Source organism: Chelonoidis abingdonii, chromosome 4 (assembly GCF_003597395.2).
Source record: "Chelonoidis abingdonii isolate Lonesome George chromosome 4, CheloAbing_2.0, whole genome shotgun sequence".
Lineage (NCBI taxonomy): Eukaryota > Metazoa > Chordata > Testudines > Testudinidae > Chelonoidis > Chelonoidis abingdonii.
Window position 1 is genome coordinate 71,262,903 of NC_133772.1, and position 23,789 is coordinate 71,286,691.

Here is a 23,789-nt window from a genome sequence, read left to right on the forward strand (position 1 = left end):
AATCTCTCTGCCACACTTGTCCTATTGTAGAATAGGCATCTCGGAGGCACCCGCTAGCCTCCACAGTTATCTCCAGGCTCCCGCGGAGTCTATTAAAAGTCCTGGCTGGTGGTTACCAAAGAGAGTCTCAGGGCCCTTTAAAATAAACCCACACAGTAGCCCTGAATATTGAGCTGAGCTATTTAATAGGGCTGTCGGCTCCACTGCCTTGTCTGCCACCCCTGCCTGCCCGCACCAGTCTGCCCTCCCTCTCCGCCCCCGGTCTCCGCACACTCTGCACCCGTTGCCCACAGCCACTCGCCAAACCCCCTGCCCTGTCTCCAGCCACCCCCTGCACACACCCTCTCGTGGTCCCTGCCCACAGCCAGCCCCCCCCACACCCTGCCCGCCCAAGCCTGCCACCCAGACCCACTCCCAGCCCCAAACCCCCTGCCCTGTCTCCATGCCACCCCTCTGCCACAGCACCCTTTGCCCTGACATTCCAACCAGCCACCGTCCCTTCCCCATCTACCCTCCCGCTACCAGCGCTGACACCCAGCCACTCCAGCGCCTCAAACCCCCTGCCCTGTCTCAGCCTAACCTCCGCTGCACCCCCTGGCCTGACACACACAGTCCGCACTCCTCTGTCTCCAGCTCTCCCAACTCCTCGGGTGTGCCTCATGTTCCCTGCGATCTAGCTGCGGTAAGCCAGCCCACCCCACACCTCCGCTTTCTCTCATCCATGCTTACCCCTTGCCCAACAACCCATTCCAACCCTCCTTGTCCTTCCTATTCCCGCAGACCACCTACCCCAGTTCAACCCTTGTTCCCTTGCCCTTTGACCACCACGAACCCCTATCCACACCCCCTGACCACCACCTCAAACTTCCCCCCTCTATGGCAATCCTCCCCCCCCCCCCCTCCCCCCCCGCTGCTCCCTGCCCCCTTACCGCACTGCCTGGAGCACCGGTGGCTGGCCCAGCTGGAGCCAGCCACGCTGTTGCCACCGTGCAGCGCAGAACACAGCGTCAGCCCAGGAGCTCGCGGCCCTGCCACACAGAGCATTGCGCTGACAGTGGGGCGAGCTGAGGCTGCGGGGAGGGACAACAGTGAGGGAGGGGCTAGGGGTGAGCCTCCCAGGCCAGGCAGGAGGTTCCCGCAGGTGAGATGTGGCCCAGGGCCCATAGTTTGCCCACCGCTGCTTTAGAGCTTGAAGTCATCTGTTTATGAATAAAACAGATATGGCAGTGCAGGCGTTCCCACGCTGCCTTTCCAGCATTCCTCATTAATGCCTTTCGGGTCTAGGGATGACAGAGTAATGCAGTGTTCATGCTTCTTCATGTCTCTCTGCTGAAACTGGTAGCAGTGTTTGCTGTTGTGGTGGTAACTTGTAGTGGTGACACCTTTCTACTGGAAATTGGACTCAGCCCAACTATCTGAACAGTTGTCCAGATTTTCATCACCATTAACCTGGGCTGATAACTACCAGCAACCCTAATCTAAAATGTATACATCTCCCTTTGTCCTGAAGTATCCCATATTACTCTTTTAAACTGTAATTGTTATACAGGAACTTCAGCTCAGCAAAGGCGTGAAAAGCCATCTTTGGGGTGAACCATGGCAGCTCTTTAACAGCGCACAGTATATAACAGTTTAGGGCAGGAAGTGATTACCCTGTAAAAAGTGAAACAATAGAGAAAATTTAGGGAGGCAGAATGTAACTACCCCATTGAACTTGACCAGGACACAAGTTTAACATCCCTGCTGTTGGTGGTACATAGGCCTTGGGCTGGCCCCTCTGCATAGGGATGAATTTCCACATGTTTGCAAAGCACTTTGAGATCCGCAGATGTTGCTATAGAACTGTTGTTGTTTTAGCTTTTTTTTTCCTCACCCTTATGTTGGGATGGAAACTCATAACCTGTTAGAACAAAATTCTGGAGCTCGTTATACTTCCCCTATGCCATTGTCTTCAGTAACCTTGTTACTCTCTTGTATTTGCAGCAGACCTCCATGGTTTGATCTTCCTCCACCCCCTTACTGCTCAGATTCTGAATCTCCCAGTCAGACAGATCTCCCTCCTTACCGATCTCAGACAGGAAGCTTGGTGAGCACAGACACTCCAGTGGCAGGAAGCCCCTTGAGCACAGGCAGCAGTCGGACAAGAAGTGTCAGTAACAGTATGGACCATCACAGAATGCTTTGTGAGAGAACATCTGAGCCAAATGACTCTCTGATCAATCCTGTTGCTGAAAGGGAGATGTGACCAGGGAATTGAAAAGGGTATATGGGTTAGTCTGCTGTGGCTTGTTACCATCAGAGAGGGGCCTGAGCTGTGATGTTCAGAATGGGATTTGATTTGAATCCAAATCCCAACTTCCCCAAGTTTTACAGATCCACTGTTTTGGAGTTTGGGGTCATCATAGGCAAAGACCAGAGCCATGAGCTGAAGATCCAGGTTCACATCTGAACTGCCCAGGGTTGACAGAGGAAGGGTTAAGTCTGGGATTCAAGTTCAGATCTGTTGAATACTTAAGACTTTGTGATTTAATGTATTTCAGGGTGTACTTTACTGTATATGTATGTATATATGTGCATGTGTAATATCTGTAGGTATTCCACACAAAAATACTGTTTAAAAAAAATCAAAGTTACCAGTCAGGCACTCAAAATATAGGAAATGACAGAATTCAGGTTGCCCCCTTTTTGTGGGCATTAAGGTACAATCTTTAATTACGTGATCACACACTAATTTTTTCCACAGAATTCCTGACTCTTGGTGTGCATAGAGTGGATTGTGCTCCATTAGTGAGCAGCTATTCAATATTTTGTTTTAGCCTCATTGTTCAATTTGTGGTTCTGGGCTTTATTTATTGCACACTATTCAAACTCTGCTGTGAAGGCAGAATTATTAATTTCCTTGTGGTTTTTCTGTGGCACTTATCATTATAGCATCTAAGAAGCTTCACAAACATCAATGAAGTTATTTTCACAGCAACTCCGAGATGAAGTGGTGATATGCCCATTTTTCAGATGCGAAATGAGGCACAGAGAGTGTCCACTAATTTTGGATGCCCAATTTGAGACACCCTGGACCTGATTTTTAGAGCACTTAACATTCTATAGCACTTTATATGTTCAAACATACCTCCCGTTGTCTTCAGTTGCAGCTGTGAGTGCTCAGCACTCCTGCAGGTCAGACCCGAGGGTCTCAAGTCAGGCACCCAGAAACGTAGGAACACACAGTAAGTGGCCACCTCTGAAAAGTTTAGTTTAAGTGCCCAGTGTCACACAGGAACTCAGTTGCAAAGGGGAATAGAATTTCAGTTTTCCAGGGCAACTTTCAACTGCCATAACCATAAGACCATCCTTTCTTGTCTGCAGTCATCTGCTTCATCCACGGCACACCTTTCAGCTTCTGCAGTAAATGAGGCAGGAGTCCTACAGACCAGTCGCTTTTACTACACAACCCTGATTTATCCCCAGGGCAAGTGCATCCCGTGCACTGAATGAGGCAGGGGTCCTGTAGAAAAAATAGTGTGTGATCATGTAGTTTAAGACTGTACCATAATGCATATGCCCAAAGACTCCAAACTAAAGTTGTGCACACAACCTTAATTCTGGCATGCCCTAACTTGTGTACACCTTGGGAGCCAACAAATCTTACCGCATTATAGGTGAAACTGCATTATATTGAACTTGCTTTGATCCACCAGAGTGCACAGCCCCGCCCCCCCGGAGTGCTGCTTTACCGCGTTATATCTGAATTCATATTATATCGGGTCATGTTATATCAAGGTAGAAGTGTACTTGATTAGCAAGCTTAATGTTTTTAATGTAATTTTTTGTGTGCAATTTCATAGGTTTTTTTTCTTTTAAAAGCAAACTGAAGAAACAAATTCCAATATGTAGCATCATATTAACATCCAGCATAGGTCATCAGCAGGACTGGAACCTTTAGATCCACTGCACAAACTTCTGGCACTTGAGCTAATGGAGTAACTGGTAGCCGTAGTAAGTTGTCATCCTAGCAGGGGATGTGGTACACTTTGCCAGTGGGTTTCACAGATGTTTGCTGACAGCAGAGGGATGGTGAGACCCAGGAGCTGTGAGTTTCATTCCAAACTCTTGAGGGGAGTGTCCTCTAGTGGCTACAACCCCTCTGCCAATTCCTCTCATCCAGTGTCTTTTGTCCCATTGTCTCCAACTTGACCCTGTTCTGTCTTTTCTCCACCTCAGCTCCTAATCTCAGTTGCATTCTCGTCACCTAGCCAATGCCAATGTCCACTCCTCAGGCTTCTCATGCCCAAACAGTTCTAGACTCCCTCTCTCGGCTCAGTCTCAGTGTCTGTCCATCCATTCCCCCCACTCCCCAGCCCTCCCGTTCCTGGCTGCTCATCCAGTTTCTCTTCACTCTGCTAAGGATCCTCTTCCATCTTAGCCTTTCCTCACCCAGTACATGGCTCTTTGTTCCAGACTTTCCCCTCTCCCGGTTCCTTGTCTGTCTCTTTGCCCTGCCAATCCCATTTCTTCCCCTACACCTCAGGTCCTCATCAGGTCTGTGTTCCCCGCCCCTTTGCTTTGGCTCCCTGTCTTCTTGCCCAGCCCATCTGTCTCCCTCCCTGATCCAGTTTGGCTTTTGTCCTCTCTGCATTTGAGTCAGGTGGCTCCCTCCTCCACACTCCCTGAGCTCCAGGAGTGGGTTCACTGATAGTGTAAAAGAAACTGGCTCCCTGCTCTCAGTTCTAATTCCCAGTCCCCGCCCCCACTTCCCCTCTCTACTCCCCACGTCCCCGCCTGCAGCAGCCAGGTCCTGCTTCTCCCACACCCCTCAATCCCTGGGCTGGAGCATGCTCAGTGTGAACAAAACGTTTGGAAGTTTTAACTTTTAAGCTATGACGTGTGAGGTTTTACACATTTGGATGGAAAAGCAAAAGGCACATCCCTTACATGAAGGCCACTTTCTGACAAGTTTCAGATGCCTGCTCCAACACATGAGGGCACTAAAATTTCTCAGCCAGATGGTTGTACGAATTGTTTTAACATGGCAAAACAATATATTTTCCCTAATTTTGTGCTCTGAAAGTGCTGGACCATTTTGGCTGAAACATTAAAAACTAAAATCAGTCACTGGCAGATATCTGGCATGGAAAATTTCAGCCCGAATGTCTAAAGTTTGGAAAAGCTGTAAGCAAACTGGAGACAGGGTATTATAATGAAAAGTATCAGGCAACCACAATAATCAGTATACTGCCAGCACTGCCTGTAAAATATATATCCATGCGTACACATATGGCTTTTTACATAACACAAAATGGGTGTGTGTGAATATAGATGTATTGTATTTCACTGGCGTGGATATCTTTCTGGTATCTTTGGAAACAATACTTAAATTTCATACTAAAAATATTGGTGATGTGGAAAACCATTTATTTTCTACAAAGTTTGTTATTGTTCAGTTTCCCTGGTTGAAATTTAAGTTTCTGCATACTAACAAAAGCGCAGTGGAATTACACAAGGCATTAATTCAGCACAGTATTTCTCTCTTCCATTTTATGTTCCCATTCTTGGAATATTTCCATCCTTAATGTTTGGCCCATAAGTGAAATAGTGTTTAAATGCCACTGTGAAAAGCAGTGTTGTAGGTACAGGGAGTCAGTGTAGAAGGAAGAAAGCTAAACTGTCCCTATTGCTGCTACTTTAAATGTCGCTATATTCCTATGGTTTATTTTTATATAAAGTAGAGATGACCGTGCCTTTTCTGATATCCAGACAGAAATTAGCCCTGAAATATAGTCATATCTGTTTCTTCATATAGAGCCTGATACACCATTGCCTTACTCAAGATTTATGCCAGTGCATATAGGCATAAAATAGGAATAATAGGGGTGAAACAACTTAAGGTTTTCAGAGCACAACTCCAAACTGATCTTGGGCAAACTCATTTAGTTTATGGTCCCAACATGCGTATGAATGAGCATTTGTCAGCATTACATTTACCTATATATATCACAGGCATCAGTTCTATGCCTATCACTGTAGTATCCTGGAGCCAAAAATTTTAGTGGATTCTACAAATGTAGGTGGATTTAAAACTGAGACGGTGCAGTAGAAAGTATCACTGATATCTCTGCTTGTCCCTCAAGTTAATTATCAGTAGCATTTCCATATGGTCCCTGCGCAGCCCATCTTTTTTGGGGCACTCAGGACTGTTGGTTACTTTGTTACCCCGTGTCTGTGTGCAAGAGAGACTTGCTGGTGCTAAACTGGGTGCCACTCCAATCTGTTAACCACCCCAGACAATCTCAGAAGCTCTGCCAGCCTTTACTTCACCTCACGGGTTAACATTAGGTGCACCCCATTGAAGAGTGTTCCTCTCTAGTATCCAGCCCCCATCATTGGGCACTCTCAGAAATTACGAGGTTCATTATCTCCAAAGAGACAATGTACAAACCAGCCTCTTTGATTTAGCTGAGTCACATTTTATTTAATGTATGGCATTGAGGTGAATTTATAAAATGACAAAGGATACTATTAATAAAGACCAGAGATTTAATTGATACAGAGTAAAGATAGTGGAAACAGAATTGGTTACCAGTAAAACAAAAGTGTAATATAACTTTAGCAGTCTAGACTCCTTTGTCTAAAATGGTTTCTCATCCTCAAAGACTTTCTGCAGAGCTTGCTGATTTTTCAGTCAAATCAGGATCCGGATTTTTCATAAATCACATCTCCTCCACAAAGGGTGTTGCTGAGTGGAATGGGTAACACAATGTCCTTTTGCTTCTCTTTATATTCCCCAAAGTTCAATGTCTTCATTTCCAGAGTCAGGACGACCCCCCTGGGGTTCAGACCATGGTTCGAACTCCAGGGTGCTGATGCCATGCTGCTTTCTCACCCTCCTGTTAACTGGTTCCTCCTGTTTACCTGAGATGCAAAGGTGTAACGCCTATTGTATTTGGCTTATCCTGCTTAATTTGTATAGAAGACCTAGGCAGACAAGGTAAAACAACATTCCTTTGTCTCGGGAAGACTTGTTTATCAATCCTGCCTGGTTACAGAGTTTAAACATGTTTTGAGTGCATGCAACTTTTTAAATATCACCCATACATACATCACACAATGACCAGTAGGATATAAGCTTTCATTCGATATCTCCCATGACCTTCCTTACAGATAAATACGATGACAGCCTTGTGTTAAATGTAGTGAGTTTGTCAGGCCTAATAGGAGTTGCTGTTACAGAACAGTGAACCCTTTGTCATTTGGCATTGAGGGGCTCTATGGGTCACACCATCCGGACCTGTAAAGCTGAGGGATGCTGCTTAAATATTAACTGCTTGTACAGCACACAAACATAGGGCCAGATTCACCTTTGGTAGAAGCTCATGCAATGTAATCATGCCCTCCTGCACAAGGCTGAGTGGGCAGCTAAGTGTGCTGTCCTTGTAGCCCACTAGGGAGCTAAATATTATCTTTGGCATGTAGCTAATATCCAGTCCTTATTTTACAAATAAGTAAATGGAGGCACAAAACTGAGCTGGCAAAACTAGAGATTAAATTCAGTTCCTGTCTCCCAGACCTGTTCTGTAACCATGAGACTGCTGCCTTTTCTTTGAACAGCCTTGTGCTACATAATAGAGCACCTGAATTAATCTGTTTCCTGTCCCCATTTATGTCACTGGCATTTGAAATGTTACTCCAAATTTTGAAAAATTATTATTCAAAGGTTCATAATTTTTCTACCACATAATTGTATTTTTTTTAAAAGTCCCCTAAGGTACTGGGTGAAATTCAGCCATAGGGCTTAAGTGGGACTTACATGGTACATATCCTTTGTGCAGGCCTTCTGCACGGGCTGAATTTCGCCATGTGTGAATAGGTACTCCCAGACATCAGAAGCATGTGCAAACAGCCATGCCCTGGAAGCACTGTCTCCCACTGCCAGGGCACATGTACAAAGTGGACATCATGTCATCTGCTTCTTCGTCTCATTGTATCAGTCACTGTCATTCTTTCAGGGTATGTATATTGATGTAAATTTGAATTAAAGTTGATCCATGTGGACTTTTTTTTTTTAAATGCATTCTAGGGGTGTGTGTTTGCTTTCCTTCCAGCTAAGGGTGTATTTATCTCTGTATAGGAAAAAAGTGTTTTAAAAGTGGGGATTGGGCATTGAAATTGGGTTGTAAAAGGCGATTGTGCCTTTTCAGTTCAGTGTTGGAATTTTTTGGTAACAAGACACATCAGACAAACCTGTGTGGTAGCAGTTTGTGCATTATTGCACTTTTGGTTATTTATCAAATTCTTGAAGGATACAGGGCTAGGAATACATCTCTTCATCTTGGTGGTTCTTTATTTGTGGAAATATAGCGTTACGCTCTACAGTATGGGAACTAATGAACTTTGAGGCGTCCTGAAACCTCAGCACTTCATCCTAGGAAACAACACTAAAAAGTGAAATAAGTTTTGCCATTACACATTTTCATAGTGCTAAGAATGAGTTTGCTAACCACTCCTTATTTAGAAAATGCTATAGTATTTCACGGGAATTATCTCTAATGTGACACCTTCCAGGAGTGTTACTACAGTGCATAATTCAGTGATCTTTTTGGAAGGGGTGGTAGCAACTGTGGCATTGATGAAATTGAAATCTGAAGCTTCTTGATCAGTTCAGCACGTAAAGCTGAAGTTGAAAACAGTTATGCAGCACCATGTGAAATAAATTTTTCTCTACGTGCCCAATAAAACTGGACTTTACTTAATCTACTTTGTAGCCATTCTTGACTCTAAACCTTGGTGTCCATACTCAAGGAGCTTTTGGTTACATGTTGCACCAGAACAAATGAACTCCTCTTTAATGCCTGATTTGCATGACTGAAGACTATGGGGCCCAGATCTGATCATCTGACTTGCATTGAGTAGATCCATTGGTACTGTGGTACTAGTCTCAATGGGTCTACTCAGAGCAATTAGAGTATTAGAATAATGTCATTTATTTCAGTGGAACCACTTGAGGAGTAGAGGATCAGAATGGGCCCAATGGAAGCAGGGTTTGGGCTTGAAGGGCATATATTCCAGAAGTTCTGAGCATCACCAAGCCCCATGGAAGTCACTGGGTGCTGCAGATACAGCACCTTGAAATTTAGCCTGGGATTGGATATGTTTATAATAACCTGAAGTAAGATATAAAACAAATTACAATTAACCTCTGTTGTGCTAATGGAAAACTAGAGTAGTGTTTTTAAAAGGGTGTCTAGGAGTAACTTTCTCCATTCTTATCTATGCTGAAACACACACAGCAGCACTGATTGCATCAAGATTCTAAATAACTGGCTTAGTTCTTTGTCTCCTTTTCAGTCAGATCAGTTTTATTTACAACATTGTACTTAGATACAGCACATGGGGTCCTTGTGATGGATTTAGGAGTGGGGGGGGGAAGGAGACGATTCCCATTTGAATTAATACTGCACCATGATGATCTTGGGCTCCTTACTTTTAGACATCATAGAAAAGACAAATGGTTTCAGCAGATAAGGAAAAATTATTACTGATGAAAAGAGCAGAGGGACATGTTTTATTCTGAATGCAATTATTAATGAATATTTAAATATAAATAAAGGAGGAACTAATGCTGTAGTTTTAAAGTGGTGAGCATATGACAAACACTAATTTTTAACTAATGCCAGACAGAAGCTGTATTGCATGTACTACCCTTGAGTAAATTAGGAGGACTATCCTTTTTGAAATTTTCTTTGTGAAACAGAATCTTGCTGCATATTTTACCATTGTAAATGATTTCTGAATATAGTGCTGGGCCCACATCATGCAATCAGATACGTGACTTTCAGTGAAGCTTCGCAGAGGTGTGAGGATCGTACATCCGATTGCAGGGTTGTGGCCTTTGTTTCCATTCCCCCGGTTTTGATCTTGCTTTTACCTCTGTAATCAAGATTTTACATGAGAACCTACCAAAAAAGTTGCTGATTGACACACACCTAGTTTGTTACTATAAACTGGAAATTTTAAAGTGTATTCTATATTCTTTAATAAAGTTAGTTTCACTTGTCAACTGTGTAAAAACTCTGACCAGTTTGTCCCCCATAGTATGAAGTCTGTGTCTTCCTTGCTTGTATTCTGTCAGATGTGGCCTACTTTTTCAGTCTCATTTCATGTTCTCTTGTTGCTATTGTTAAACATTGTTAACTCTGTTAAACATGTTTGTTGTTAAATGTTGACCTTTCTAAACTTTTTTGTAAAAAAAAAAAAAAAAAAAAGTAATATAGTTTTTTTTAATATATATATCTATATAAATGAACGTTGTTTTGCTTATTTTTTTCTTTCTACATTGCCTATTTGATCTATGCTTCATTTTACAACCTGGCGTCTGAAGCAAGTCATAGTTTTGTCATTATTATTTATTGTTGTTTGTATTGTAGTAACACTCCAGAGACCTCAATCAAGATCAGTGCCTCATTGTTCTGGGTGGCTATAGAAACACATAGCAAAAGACTGGTATCAGAAGGGTAGGTATGTTAGTCTGTATCCACAGAAACAACGAGGAGTCCACTGGTACCTTAAAGACTAACAGATTTATTTGGGCATAAGCTTTCATGGGTAAAAAACCCACTTCATCAGATGCATGGAGTGAAAATTACAGATACAATCACAGATATACTGGCAAGTGAAGGGAAGGGAGTTACCTTACAAGTGGAGAACCAGTGTTTACATTTTCAGGCATAAAAGTTGAGATATTTAAATAAATTTGAAGCAGCAAGAATAAAAATGTTGTTCAGCAACAATCTCTGCAGGTGGTGTCTCTTTCCATATTGATGGTATGCAGCTTCCTGATCATTTAGCTTAGATTATCAGTCAGTGAGAGAAGAGAGAGGTCCTCCTAGATATGATGCACTACAGTCCAGAAAGGTGATTTATTGATTAAATGTAATTGAAGTAAAGGCATCTTGGTAAGAAAATTCACAGCCCTTTATTAAGCGTCCTCTTCAAAACAGAATCCAGAGTGTGTGTGGTTTTGGTTTTTTTATTGCATTCAGTACCTGGGGAAAGTGCTGGATTGGCATCCTTAGAGAGTGAATACAGGGCCGGCTTGGAATAGTTTCGGTGGGGCCCCAGGCAGGGATGACTCACCTGGTGGTGCTCCGGGTCTTCCGCGGCACTGAAGGACCCGCCGCTGAAATGCTGCCAAAGACCCAGAGCAAGTGAAGGACCTGGAGCGCCGCCGAGTGAGTAAAAATTATAAAGGCGCCTAAGCTAGGCGCTCTTCTTTAAGGTGCAGGGCCTGATTCGGGGGAATAGGCCTAAAGCTGGCCCTGAGTGAAAATCCCCGTTTTATCCACACAGCTCAGCCTGGACAGCAGCAGTGAAAGCTGCTCCACCCATTCTCACCAATGCCCCTTACACCAGACCTGGAGGACTGTTTAGCTGGAATAAATGGACCAAAGTTGTTAATGTAACCCAGTCCCTGTCCAACATTAAACAGTGTTAAACAAGGTTTAGGGTATGGTATACAGAGACCTCAGCCTGTTAAGTGCCATGGCAAACACACTGTTAAAAATCCTTTTACCCTTTTATTAAAGAGAAAGACAAGAAGGAGAAAGCATAAGGCTTTTCATTTTAGCAGCATCCCTTTTTCCCTTTAGCTGGAGAGCGTTTAGAAGAAAAAACTCCTGTGTTTAACAATCTCGTAGATGGTATCAAAGATGGTAATAACTGTCCTTGGGGGGGCAGAGGGGGAGGGAGAGAAAGAGATCAGCCAAGATGGGCTAGAGCTGTTTCATTGCAGGTTGTGTTTGGGATTCAGCTGGAGTGGTAGTCTTATCTGGGTCCCTTTCTCTGGCCCAGCCTGGTCAGGACATCTCTCAGAATCAGGAGAAGAAAGCCCCAGGGTCCCAGGAGATGGTTGGGGTGGCTGCTCACTCCAGTAGCCAATTTGTTCCCCAAAGTCTCTTTAAGAACCCACAAGTGGAATAGCAGATGGAATAGCCTATCCCATCATTATTTTGTCCACCAATTAGGCCTAATTTCTGACACACCAGTATTGGTTCGCTGTTTTCTGGTTCCATGCTTATTTCCCAGGCATGATCTTAACACAGTTCTTGAAATTATATCAGTAGGTCTTTTTGTTTGGATTAATTCACTGTGTCTCCTTTTCATACCTTAGCCCATCAACATTTGTTGCTATAGGTTACGGTGACATTTAATACACTCATGTACTTTTTACAGTTGAGCTTACAATTAGGATAAATGTGTAGACCCAATTATTACAATAGGACCACCATTGGGAAGGAAAGGATAAATAATGCAATTTCTGTGACTCATTCACTCTTTGGCACTTTTGCTGAGATGGACGAAAAGGGGTCATTGAGGGCTACCTGTATTGGTGGTGGTCTAGAATGTGGACATCTAGTTTCTGAAAATAGGTCTGAGACAACCAACACATCTCACATTTGACCCAAGAACCATTGTAGGGGTAACTCCGTTTACTAGCAAGTAACCTAAGGTGGATTCCAAGCAGTGACCTTGAGGCATAGAGCTCCATGTCCCTTTGCTTGATACTGCAACCTATATATCCTTCCTGTGTGTGACTGATCTCTAGAAATGAAGTTACAGCAACCTGTTATTCAGTGTAATAACAGCATATGTTATAGACCCTTTCCACCCAAAATGGCTCACTTTTGAGATGCCACATCCTTCTTTATCCAGTGAATGAATTGTCTGTTCCATTAAATTGAAACCTGATGTTTCCTTGACACGAACAAACACATTGCAGTTAGTGATGAAGAAAGATGCAGCTTTATTTGACAGCGTAGATTTTTCTACTAGTTTGTTTGTGACGTAGAGAGCCTAGAAAAATGCTGTTTGTCTAACAAAGCATCTCAAATATTCCCTGCTGCTATAGACATAGAAGAAAAATTCTAAAGTTGCTTTATTGATAGAATTCTTCAGTGGTTTTGGACTAACCACGCATGGAGGTATACGAATGGTACAGAGACTTTTCACACACTGCAGATTAATTATGTGCTCCTGTTGTTGCTGAACTCTTGAGATGCAGTGTATTAACGTGTGTTTGTCTAATATATTCCGGAGAGAACTGTGTTCCTTTTGCAGCTGTGCCTGTGTGCTGCTGTTCCTTGTTTTAGTTCACAATATAGATACAGAACTGTAGCTGCCAACTGAGACAATAGAGATCCAATTCACAATGGAAAGCAATTAAAGAAGGCAGATAAACTGGCTATTGGGACCGCTGCCTCTCCCATATAGTGGCCTATTTGGGAGCAATTTATCCCATCTTTAATTAGCCTTCTCTTTCTAGCTTTTGCAATTCTACCTGTTATAACCAGGAGTGAATTCTGCAGCACTGGCAATGTTTCATGCATTCACAAGCTACGTAAATGCTGTCAATATTTTGGTTGTTCTATTGCAGGTTTTATTTATACAGTTATACTAAAGAGACAAGCATTGTACTTCTCTGTGTTTACTAACATGCCCACCGTTATAAGCAGGGTGGAGGAGTTAGTGTAACCAGTGAATTATCCCAAATGGATTTGGATAATGCCATGCTTTGGAAATAATGGAGTCAATTCAAACATTCTCTTTCTAAGGTGTTCCATGTTAGATATCGAGACAGGATATGTGATGGGTTCAGTCACAGAGAATCCTTGGGACTGTCACCTGACGTGCTGAAATTACCTCTGAGCCCATTTTCCCTGATGGCTTGGGACTCCAGAAGCCTGCCTTGTAGAGCCAGACACGCTAGTCAGCTGCAATGCAGGTCTGAACCATGCCCCCAAAGCTGCAGGCTTTAACCAAAAACTGCTCTGCAGATCACCTCTTTCCAGCACCCAGACACCCAGTTCCCAATGGGAACCAAACACCAAATAAATCCGTTTTACTCTCTATAAAGCTTATACAGGGTAAACTCATGAATTGTCTGCTCTCTATAACATTGATAGAGAGAGATGCACAGCTGTTTGCTCCCCCAGGTATTAATCACTTACTCTGGGTTAATTAATAAACAAAAGTGATTGTATTAAGTATAAAAAGTAGGATTTAAGTAGTTTCAAGTAATAACAGACAGAACAAAGTAAGTTATTAAGTAAAACAAAACACTCAAGTCTAAGCTTCATACATTAAGAAACTGAATACAAGTAAGTCTCATCCTCAGAGATGTTTCAATAAGCTTCTTTCACAGACTAGACTCTTTCCTAGTCTGGGCCCAATCCTCCCTCCCCCCCAGTACAGACCTTGTTAGTTCCAGCTCGGGTGGTAACTTGGGGATTTCTCATGACTGTCAGCCTCCTTTGTTCGGTTCCAGCCTCTTTTATATCTTTGGCATGAGGCAGGAATCCTTTGTCTCTCTCTGGGTTTCCACCCTTCCTTTTAAATGGAAAAGCATCAAGTTTAAGATGGATTCCAGTATCATGTGACATTGTCACATGTCCTTTGAGACTTCACTGGCTGGCTTCACTGTAAACAGAGCCATTTACAACCAATTGTCCTGGTCCATGGGAGCCATGATTCCAAGCCATCATTAATTGCCAACACTTTGCATAGTTACAATAGGACTTCAGAGTAATACTTCATATTTCTAAATTTAGATACAAGAAGGATACATACATAGAAATAGGATGAACAAACTCAGTAGATTATAAGCTTTGATACTTTACAAGAGACTTTTTGTATGAAGTATATTCCAGTTACATTATAGTCACACTCGTTTGCACTCCATATGTTTTATGGAAATATGCTATGTCACAGGATATATATCATACAATGGTACATTAATTAAATTCATACTTGAATTTGTATGTGGAAAATCGCCAATCTGCTCAACCATATTTACCTAACTGATCTTAGGTCTTGCTGGAAAAAGTATTAGTTCATTGTTTTGCTTGGTGATTGTTTATGCTCCTAAAAATTTCTTTCATATGTCAGTTTCTTTTATTCAACTTTTCTCCATACAAATATTTAGCAAAAGACAAAACAGTTTTAGTTTTACCCAACCTGGAGGTGTGCATGATGTAGCATCAGGTTTTTTGCATCACATTTGTGTTCTGGTGAAACTTTAGGAAGCTCCAGCCTCCACAATAAGAAAAAGATGCACAAAGGAAAAGAAAATGAAGGAAGTTCACAAAAAGAAATCTTAAAGGACAGAAAAGCTAATGCAAAGGACTGATAATTAATTCTTTGCTGTGCCGACTCCCACCTTCCCAACTATGCTCTGTTCCCGAGCTTGTACGTGTTCTACGGTATGACTTTCCCCATTACCCCAAGTTCTGCTTGTTCCTGCACTTAACTATACTCTGCAACATTTAGGGAACCCCCAGCCCTCATTTTCCTCCCCCATTTTCCCCCACTTCCTGTGTTGCCTTCCAGCCCAGGCCTGTGCTTTAGGATTACAGAAACACCGTTGCTTTCCCAAGTTTTCTGTGCTAATCAGACAGGCTAGCATTGCAGTATTATTACAGGAGTTCTGAAACTCCAGGTAGTTAACACATGCTGGTATATTTGATTGTAAGTTTTAACCAGGACAAAACAATAAGTAAACCACATTTCATTAGAAAGAGGTTGCTTTTAGGAACAAACTTTGAATTAAATATCCTTATTCATAGACCGTAGAGCTAGAAGGGGCCATTATGCTCATCTAGTCCAACCTCCTACGTCAGACAGGCTACAGAGATCAGCTAGTGATTCTTGCATCAAACCCAACAATTTGTGGGAATGACAAATGAATCTTTTAGAAAGACATGAAATCTTAATTTTAAAACTTACAGTGGGTGGATAATTTACCACATCTCTTTGTAATCTGTTTCAGCGGTGGATTACTTGCTTTTAAAAATGTGCATTGTGTTTCCAGTTTGAACTTTACCTGGAATTTCCAGCCACTGGATATTATGCCTTTGTTGGCTAGGTTAGAGCATCCTCTAGTATCCTACCTCCTCCCACTTTGTAAGTAATTAAAGATTGTGGTTGTATTACTTCACAGCCTTCTCTTTAATAAACTGAATAGACTGAGCTCCCTTGGCCTGTCACTACAAGGCTTATTTTTCAGGCCACAAATCATTCTTGTGACTCTTCTAGGACCACATTCCAATTTTTTCACAAAAGGTATAGTTATCCTTTGCCTTATTTTGCAAATGGGGAAACTGAGTCACAGAGAGAACTGTGCCCAAGGTCACACAGAAATCCAATGTCAGATCTGGGAACAGAACTCAGATTCCCAGGCTAGTTCCTCATTCACTGGATGGCACTGCCCCACTCATATACCCATTCATAACAAATGTCCACTAGTGTTTGGGAAGGTGGATTATTTATGATGGTTGCCAGTCACGAACAAATGAAGAGAAAAGTCTGGACCTAAGGTGATTCTATTTCAAATTCTTGTTTTTTCTGTAAAGATGGTAGAGATTAAGGGACTGGCAGAACAATAGCGAGGCTGAGGCAGATTTGCCTATTGTTTCCCTTTGCCTAACTTCTGCCTGTTTGTCTGTTGTATCTTTAGGGCTTATCTATACTTTGGAAATTTACCTTATTAGCTATTCTGGAATAACTGCCCATGTGGGGATTCTTATTCTGAAATCAGAGGGGTAGCTTTGTTAGTCTGGATCTGTAAAAGCAGCAAAGAGTCCTGTGGCACCTTATAGACTAACAGACGTTTTGGAGCATGAGCTTTCGTGGGTCAATACTCACTTCATCGGATGCATTCACCCACGAAAGCTCATGCTCCAAAACGTCTGTAAGTCTACAAGGTGCCACAGGACTCTTTGCTGCATATTCTGAAATGAGTGTCCAGAGAGGGAGTTATTCTGGAATAGCTATTCTGGTAAATTTCAAAGTGTATACAAGTGTGTATAGTAAGGACCTTAATATTTGGAAAGTGGTAAACTTTTAAGTGATGATGTATGGGCGGGGCTGCAATGGAAGTGCATAAAAAGGCAGAGTTGGGTTACTGGGGCTGCAGGAACAACTATCAGATTTTTAAGGACAAGAATTGTTGCTTACACCACTAAAGAAAGGGAGGAGAAAACGTAACTTTGACCGTGATCATAGTAAGTAGCCCAAAATGTCAGGGAACTCCAGGGGAAAAGGGCAACATGACCACTTTCATGCTGTCAGCTCTTTAAAGCGTGGTGTGATTAAAACGTCCCTGCCTACCACATAAATGAGTATCAGGAACAAGATGACTAAAAGGTAGGGAAGAGATTGGATTGAAATTATTTTTGGATGTTTTTTCTTCTTGCTTTGAAAATTCAGGTGAAGTTAATTAGATGGCATGGCAGCAGCGTCTGATCTGAAGCAGGCCTCCTTTCATCTTACCTCTGCTTTTAGAATACGTGCATTCTTATCTCCACTCTGGGGAAGAAGAAAAGGGAGAGGGAGGAAACCTGCACACTCAGGTCTGGCAGTCTCCAGATGAATGAAATACTTTGTAAGATCTGAGGCCATTAAAGATCACAAGTGGAGAATTAATAAGAATTTAGGAACTAATTTCCCAAGATGAAGATGACCAGAGGAAGGAAACTTCATGGCCTGCAGAAGAAGAAACATTAAAAATTAATGAGACCAATTATTTTAATAGTGTCCAAAATATGTTCTGTTTAAAAAGTACATAGACACAAGAATTTGGTGAGATGACGGGTGTTTCCCCTAATGGTCTCTGACAGTCTCAGTCACTGAAGTGCTCATGTTAACCCCTCAGTTCATTAATCAAGCTTAAGTCACAACAATTAATCATTATTAAGAATAGCCTGCCATCAGGCCAATGCCATTTTTATATTAATTTAATAAAGTAAGCAGAGAAGAGCTCATTTTCCAAAATGGACTAGGTGTAATCTACATCATGTAGCAGAATACATTCTTTAGACGACAACATTAGTGTGTGATAGGATTAGTATAATGGGGTATATGCCTTCACTGCAAAAAATAGGTGTGATTTAACAATGAGAGATATCTCTCACCATAAAATCCTAGCGGAGAAAATACACTGGTAGCTTTTACCTCACTGTAGCTAGTCAAGGTCAATGCTACGAGACCTCTTTCCACCCTAGGCTTCCCTTGACATCAAGATTAAAACTACTAATGCCTTGTCTCCACTAAGATTTTTACGGAGAGAGCTATCTCCCATGTAGACACACCCCTCTTTTACAGTGAAGACATAGACTAAACTAAGATGAATACTATTCATTTGGATGGGAGACCTCCAAATAAAATCCAGCATGCTGCAGGAAATTATGTTGGGATTTCATTAAGTCACATTCTTTCACTGGGGTGGATGCTGAACCAAGGCTCCAGCATGGTGAAAGAGGGCAATATGCAGAGAGAAGTGACAACTTTCAGATGAAATGCAAGTGGGAGAGTTTTCCTTTTGTTAATGAGAGGGGAAATGAATGAGGGGAAAGGTATTTGGGTCCTCAGTCCCTTGCTATAGAATTCATAAGGAATATAGTTCTTGGCATCCTAAGGTTACAGGCACTACAGTGAACACCGATGGTGCTGTGGTGCCACAGTGTAGATGTTTCCTACAGCAATGAAAGTTTTGTTTCTGTTGCTGTAGGTAATCTATCTCCGCAAGAGGCTACGGCCATGGAAGAATTCTGTTGACCTACCTGAGACTACATCAGGGGTTGCCATAGCTACAGCTCTCTAAGTATGTCGGCATTGCAATAAAAGACCCATGGTCCACTGACCTGAACTTGTGAGGACAATCCCAAACATCTTCACTGCAATTTTATAGCCCTGTGACCTGAATCAGCTGACCTGGGTCAGCCACTCCTGTGCTATGTGTCTTTTATCAGAGTGTAGACGTACCTTCAGGTCATTCTTAAGGGTGGATGAGGTCAAAGTGTTAAATTCTAGGCCCCCATTGCCACTGTGTCCAATAGAGTACCTATGTTACAGAGATCAAGAGATTGAATTCACTGTTTGAGATCTAGGGTACTAAGGTAAAAATAACAAGCTACTGAAATGTTTTCCGAGGATTTTTAGTGGGGAAAAGGCCCAATGAAAGGAAGAGAGGGAAGCCCTAAGACTTCCACTGAGCAAAATTTTTTGGGTGAAACTTTTTTTTAATGCCAAAAAATGCAGCTTTGGGTCAATCAAAATATTTAATGAATTCATCTAAATTTGTTTCATTGTTTTGGGTGAAAAAAAAAACAAAAAAATCCCAAAGAAATCAAAAAGTTTCATTTGGACATGTTTGAAACAAAGTATTTTGATTTCAGTAATGACCTTTGTTGTGTGGTGGGGGGGGGTATTATTTATTTATCTGTTTATTTTTTTAAGAAAAAGGTTTAAAAAACTGTTGAAAATGAAACTTGGCTGAAATGAGACTTTTCACCAAAACAAAAAAAAAAGCAGGGGGGTGGGGGTGAGGCCACTAAACTGAAAAATCAGTTATTGGTGGATCTACCTGTGACTGCTTCCAGCAGTGTGGTGTTTCCTAGAATGGGGGCTTGAAAACAAGGCCCATGCTACTGTAGGCTGCACAGATTGACTGGAGATGGTATTTGACCCTAACAGCCCCAGGATGGCTCCTTTTCAGAGCCCTTAATCATACCCTGGGACTCAAATCCACTTGGGAAAAAGCACACACTACCACCTCTTTAACCAGAAAATCCCAGCAAAGTCTTGAGGAGCTGGGGGTGGCATCCAGTTTCCTTCCCAAACAGAGTTTTGAACTGGTCTAGGGTTAGTGAATGCACTCTTCCCTTCCCCTCTCCTTCCTCAGTATAGCCAGTTTCACAGTCAACAACCCGTTAAGATGAATGGAGCAGTTGTTGTTTGAGGCTGGCTGATACTCAGGCAGACATCGGTGAATTAGTTATGCTGAGTTCTAATTTCCAAGGCTTGCTTTGCAACAACAAAAAGAAAGTTTGCAACCACTTGTGAAAATTTATATTCTGACATCATCACATGACTCCAGGAACCAAGTCCCGAGGCAGAGGCCTATGTCTTAAGCCTAGAATTTAGTAAAATCTGTTTTAGTTGCCACACATTTAAAAACCAAATTAATTAGCAAATCAGTGTGTGCTATTACTGCTCTGAGCTATTTAGTGGGCTTCTAACCCATATAGGTTCTTATGCTGCAGCCATCATGACAGATACCTTACATATCAACGTGAGTGCACAGAGTTCTGCTTCTTTTGCTCTCCTCTTGCTTTTTCAAGATGGGTTTATTTCCCATCCTGTGCCATGCATGGGTCCAGAGCTGATTAATGGTCCTTCCTCTGGCTTGTTGAGAAATGACTCTCAGATCCCTTCCAAGATCACTGATTTGTTGTCATGTCCCACAAATCTGGCACTCCTTGGTGGAGACATGAAAAATGACTCTTTGCCTTCCACGTGATGGCAGTGCTCTGGGTGAAAAATGCACACTTTTCATGTCTGCTTACTCCTTGCCTTTGTGCACTCTCCTGATAAGCTGTGTCTGCCAGAGCCCTCTCCTTAATCAAATACACAGCTGGCCTGCGAACTGCTAGCCTAGAGCCTTCTCCACTGCTGAGCTCATCACCATCTGGACACCACGGAGAAGTGGAGGGAGGATTTAAGTTGGATGAGTGGGGGTGGGGGAGAAATAATGTCTAATTTTTTCCCTGAAAGCTAGTTTCCAATGCAGAAAACCAAAATAAATAAATAAACCCACGAAGCATAGTCTAGTTATTTAACAGCTCTTTAAAATGCATGAAGCTTTCACTCCTTTTGGGCTATAAGTAAACTAACGTTTTCAAATTAAAGCAGGAAGGAAAAAGAAGGGGACCCAGAGAACAGCACTGGGGGCGGGAGTTAGACACACAGTTTCTGACAAGAGGCAAATAATGGCACTTTTTCGTCTTCTAATTGGATATATTAGTTCCGAAGCTTTTAATTTTTATCTGTTGAATGCTCTTACAAAAATATCCAGTGCGACACTTCTAGCCAAGCATAGACAACAAAAGGAAATAATGAAGATGTTAATGGGTGTTTTTAAAGCAATCCTGTCCCCTGGGTTGATGAGGCTCAATGGCTTGTCCCTAAAAATAGACAGAAATGTTTGTGTTTAATTTCAGTGTAAAATGTTTTAATTGAACTGACATTTAAGCCACATCTACACTAGCAAACTTGCAGTGGCAGGGCCGTAGCGATGCAGCTGCGCTGCTGTACAAGCGCTCGTGTAGCCGTGCTATGGCAAAGGGGGACAGCTCTCTCATCGACATCATAAAACCACCTCCACCTGCGGCGGTAGCTATGTCAATGAGAGAAGCTCTCCTGCCAACAAAGCACTGTGCACATGAGCACTTATGCCAGTGAAACTCGTTACTTGAGAGGGTTTTGTTCACACCCCTGAGAGACATAAGTCTTGCTGACATAAGTGGTAGTGTAGACATGGCCTTAGACCCCTGCAATGTTGAATCTCCGGACAGAATAGCTTGTTCATGGGAAAGTGAAATTATCTGAAAACTGCATTGAAAACAACCTGCTGTTTCTGTGGTACAAGCTCAGAGAAATACAAAATAACAATGAAATGATCATTGTTTTTTTTGCCTAATAAAGAGGTTCTGGAAGGGAGCAAAGGGTTCTGCAACTGGAGAAATGGAGGTGCTGCTGTTGCATTTAAAAAATTGAAATCACCTCAAGTCATCTTCCTCCCAATTCTATGGGGTATGCCAGCTGTTAGGTACTGCTGTTAACACTTTCAGATGCTACATACTGCTTAAGTCACCCAGTGTGTACTGAACATACTCTAGTGCAGTGGTTTTCAAACTGCGGGTCATGACCCAGTATGGGTCATGTAATGTAAGGCACTGGGTCACCTTGCTCAGCACCCAGGGACCCTGGTGGCTGGCCAGTAAGAATTAGTAGTCCCTACCTGTTCTGACACCATGCTGTGCCCCAGAAGTGGCCAGCAGCAGGTTCAGCTCCTCGGCAGGGGGGCCAGGGAGCTCCATGCACTGCCCCCACCCTGAGCACTGGCTCCGCACTCCCATTGGCTGGGAACTGGCCAATGGGAGCTGGTGGGGGGCGGTGCCTATGGGTGAGAGCCATGCGGAACTCCTTACACACCTCTGCCTAGGAGCTGAACCTGCTGCTGGCTGCTTCCAGGGCTCAGCATGGTCTGTAGTGCTGGAACAGGTGGGAAGCCTGCCTCTGCATCCCGGGCGCACTGCTGACTGGGAGCCACTGGAGGTAAGCATGTGCCCCAACCCTGAGCCCCCCCCCCAAACCTGGAGCCTCTTCCTGCACCCCAAACCCCTCATCCTCAGCCCCACCCCAGAGCCTGCACCTCCAGCCCAAAGCCCTGACCCTCCTCCTGCTCCCCAACCTCTTGCCCCAGCCCAGAGCCCCCTCCAGCACCCTGAACCCCTCATTTCTGGCCCCACCCCACAGCCCTCACCCCTGTACTTCAATCCTCTGCCATAGCTCTGAGCCTCTCCCACCCCCTAGACCCCTCATCCCCAGCTCCATTGTGTTGTGGGCATCAACAATTTTCTTCAACTGGGTTGCCAGAAAAAAAGTTTGAAAACCACTGCTCTAGTGTGTGTGGGGTACAGTTGCAGGGCTGGCAACCACTTTCAGTGAATCACCTGGCACCCATAGCAGAGAACACAAAGGCATTCTAGAAATGCTTTTCATGAGCACCCCTCATCTACAACTCTACCCTACAATCTCTGCTTGGAGGGTTTTGGTGAAAAGTGAGATCATCCTTTTCTAGAGGTGGGCCTGAGCTAAGACATTTATATTGATTCTAATATCTCCAAAGCCGGGGGTCGGGGAGGTCAGATCTGGGATTTTGGTTTGGATCTCTCTCACTAATGCTCTGCTATTTCCGTTAAACATAACATTGCTTTTCTGACTTGAGGTCTGAGCCCCATCACTGTGATAGCTGAGCACCTCTTACCCCTCCTTTGTTGCACAACCCTCCCCAAACACACATTTTTATGATGAACAAAATCCTTCCTCATTTCTGCTCTGTCTGCCTGTGATCTGCATGAGTGAAGCTGTGAGGGGGAGGGGTAAGAGTAGGTTGTTTTGTGCGAGTGTGCACTCCAGCTACAGAATGTTTTGGAGCCTGTGGGTGTGGCTGTCTGAATCCTCTGCCACCTCCTCTCCCCATGTGATCAGCTTCCGAGCCTTGAACCCTTGCTGCGTCCCTCTCTCTAGTCATTATGATTGTTGTGATTGGCGGGAACATTTCTCACAGCAGAAATCAATAGGAGTAGTGGGTGCTCTGGAGGCTCAGCTTGTTGCAGCTCATTTTTGGGCAGATACAACTGTGGGAGCTGCCAAAGCTCACAGAGAATCTGTTGTGTCACTTTGTGCCTCCATCTAGGTTTACTGAATTATAAATATGCATTATAGGATTCAGCAGCCTTCTCAATCTCCCTGCATAAGCATAGACTCATAGACATATAGGACTGGAAGGGACCTCAAGAAGGTCACCTAGTCCAGCCCTGCATTGAGGCAGGACCAAGTAAACTAGACCTTCCTTGACAGGTGTTTGTCCAACCAGTTCTTAAAAACTACCAGTGATGGGATTTCCACAACCTCCTTTGGAAGCTTTTTCCATAGCTTATAGCCACCCTTATAGTTAGGAAGTTTTTCGTAATAGCTCCCTAAATTGCCCTTCCTGCAGATTATAACCCCATTACTACTTCTCCTACATTCAGTGGACAAGGTAAGCAATTAGTCACATTAACTTCTGTGCCAGGGAAGATAATGGAGCAAGTAATTAAAGAAATCATCTGCAAACACTTGGAAGGTGGTAAGGTGATAGGGAATAGCCAGCATGGATTTGTAAAGAACAAATCGTGTCA

At 43.1% G+C, this 23,789-nt stretch overlaps 2 protein-coding genes across 4 annotated transcripts in view; both read left to right on the forward strand.

Moving 5' to 3' along the window:
• LDLRAD3 (low density lipoprotein receptor class A domain containing 3) overlaps window positions 1-7,606 on the forward strand; it is a 178,273-nt gene extending 170,667 nt beyond the window's left edge. For 2 of the 3 annotated variants that reach the window (XM_032805074.2, XM_075065260.1), the window contains exon 6: window positions 1,984-7,606. In XM_032805074.2, coding sequence (XP_032660965.1) covers window positions 1,984-2,245 — 262 coding nt within the window. In that variant the 3' untranslated portion in view covers window positions 2,246-7,606. The remainder of the gene's footprint in view (window positions 1-1,983) is intronic. The other variant, XM_032805075.2, reaches the window with a different exon arrangement.
• TRIM44 (tripartite motif containing 44) overlaps window positions 1-23,789 on the forward strand; it is a 547,049-nt gene that overhangs the window by 367,337 nt on the left and 155,923 nt on the right. The gene's annotated exons all lie outside the window — the stretch shown is intronic.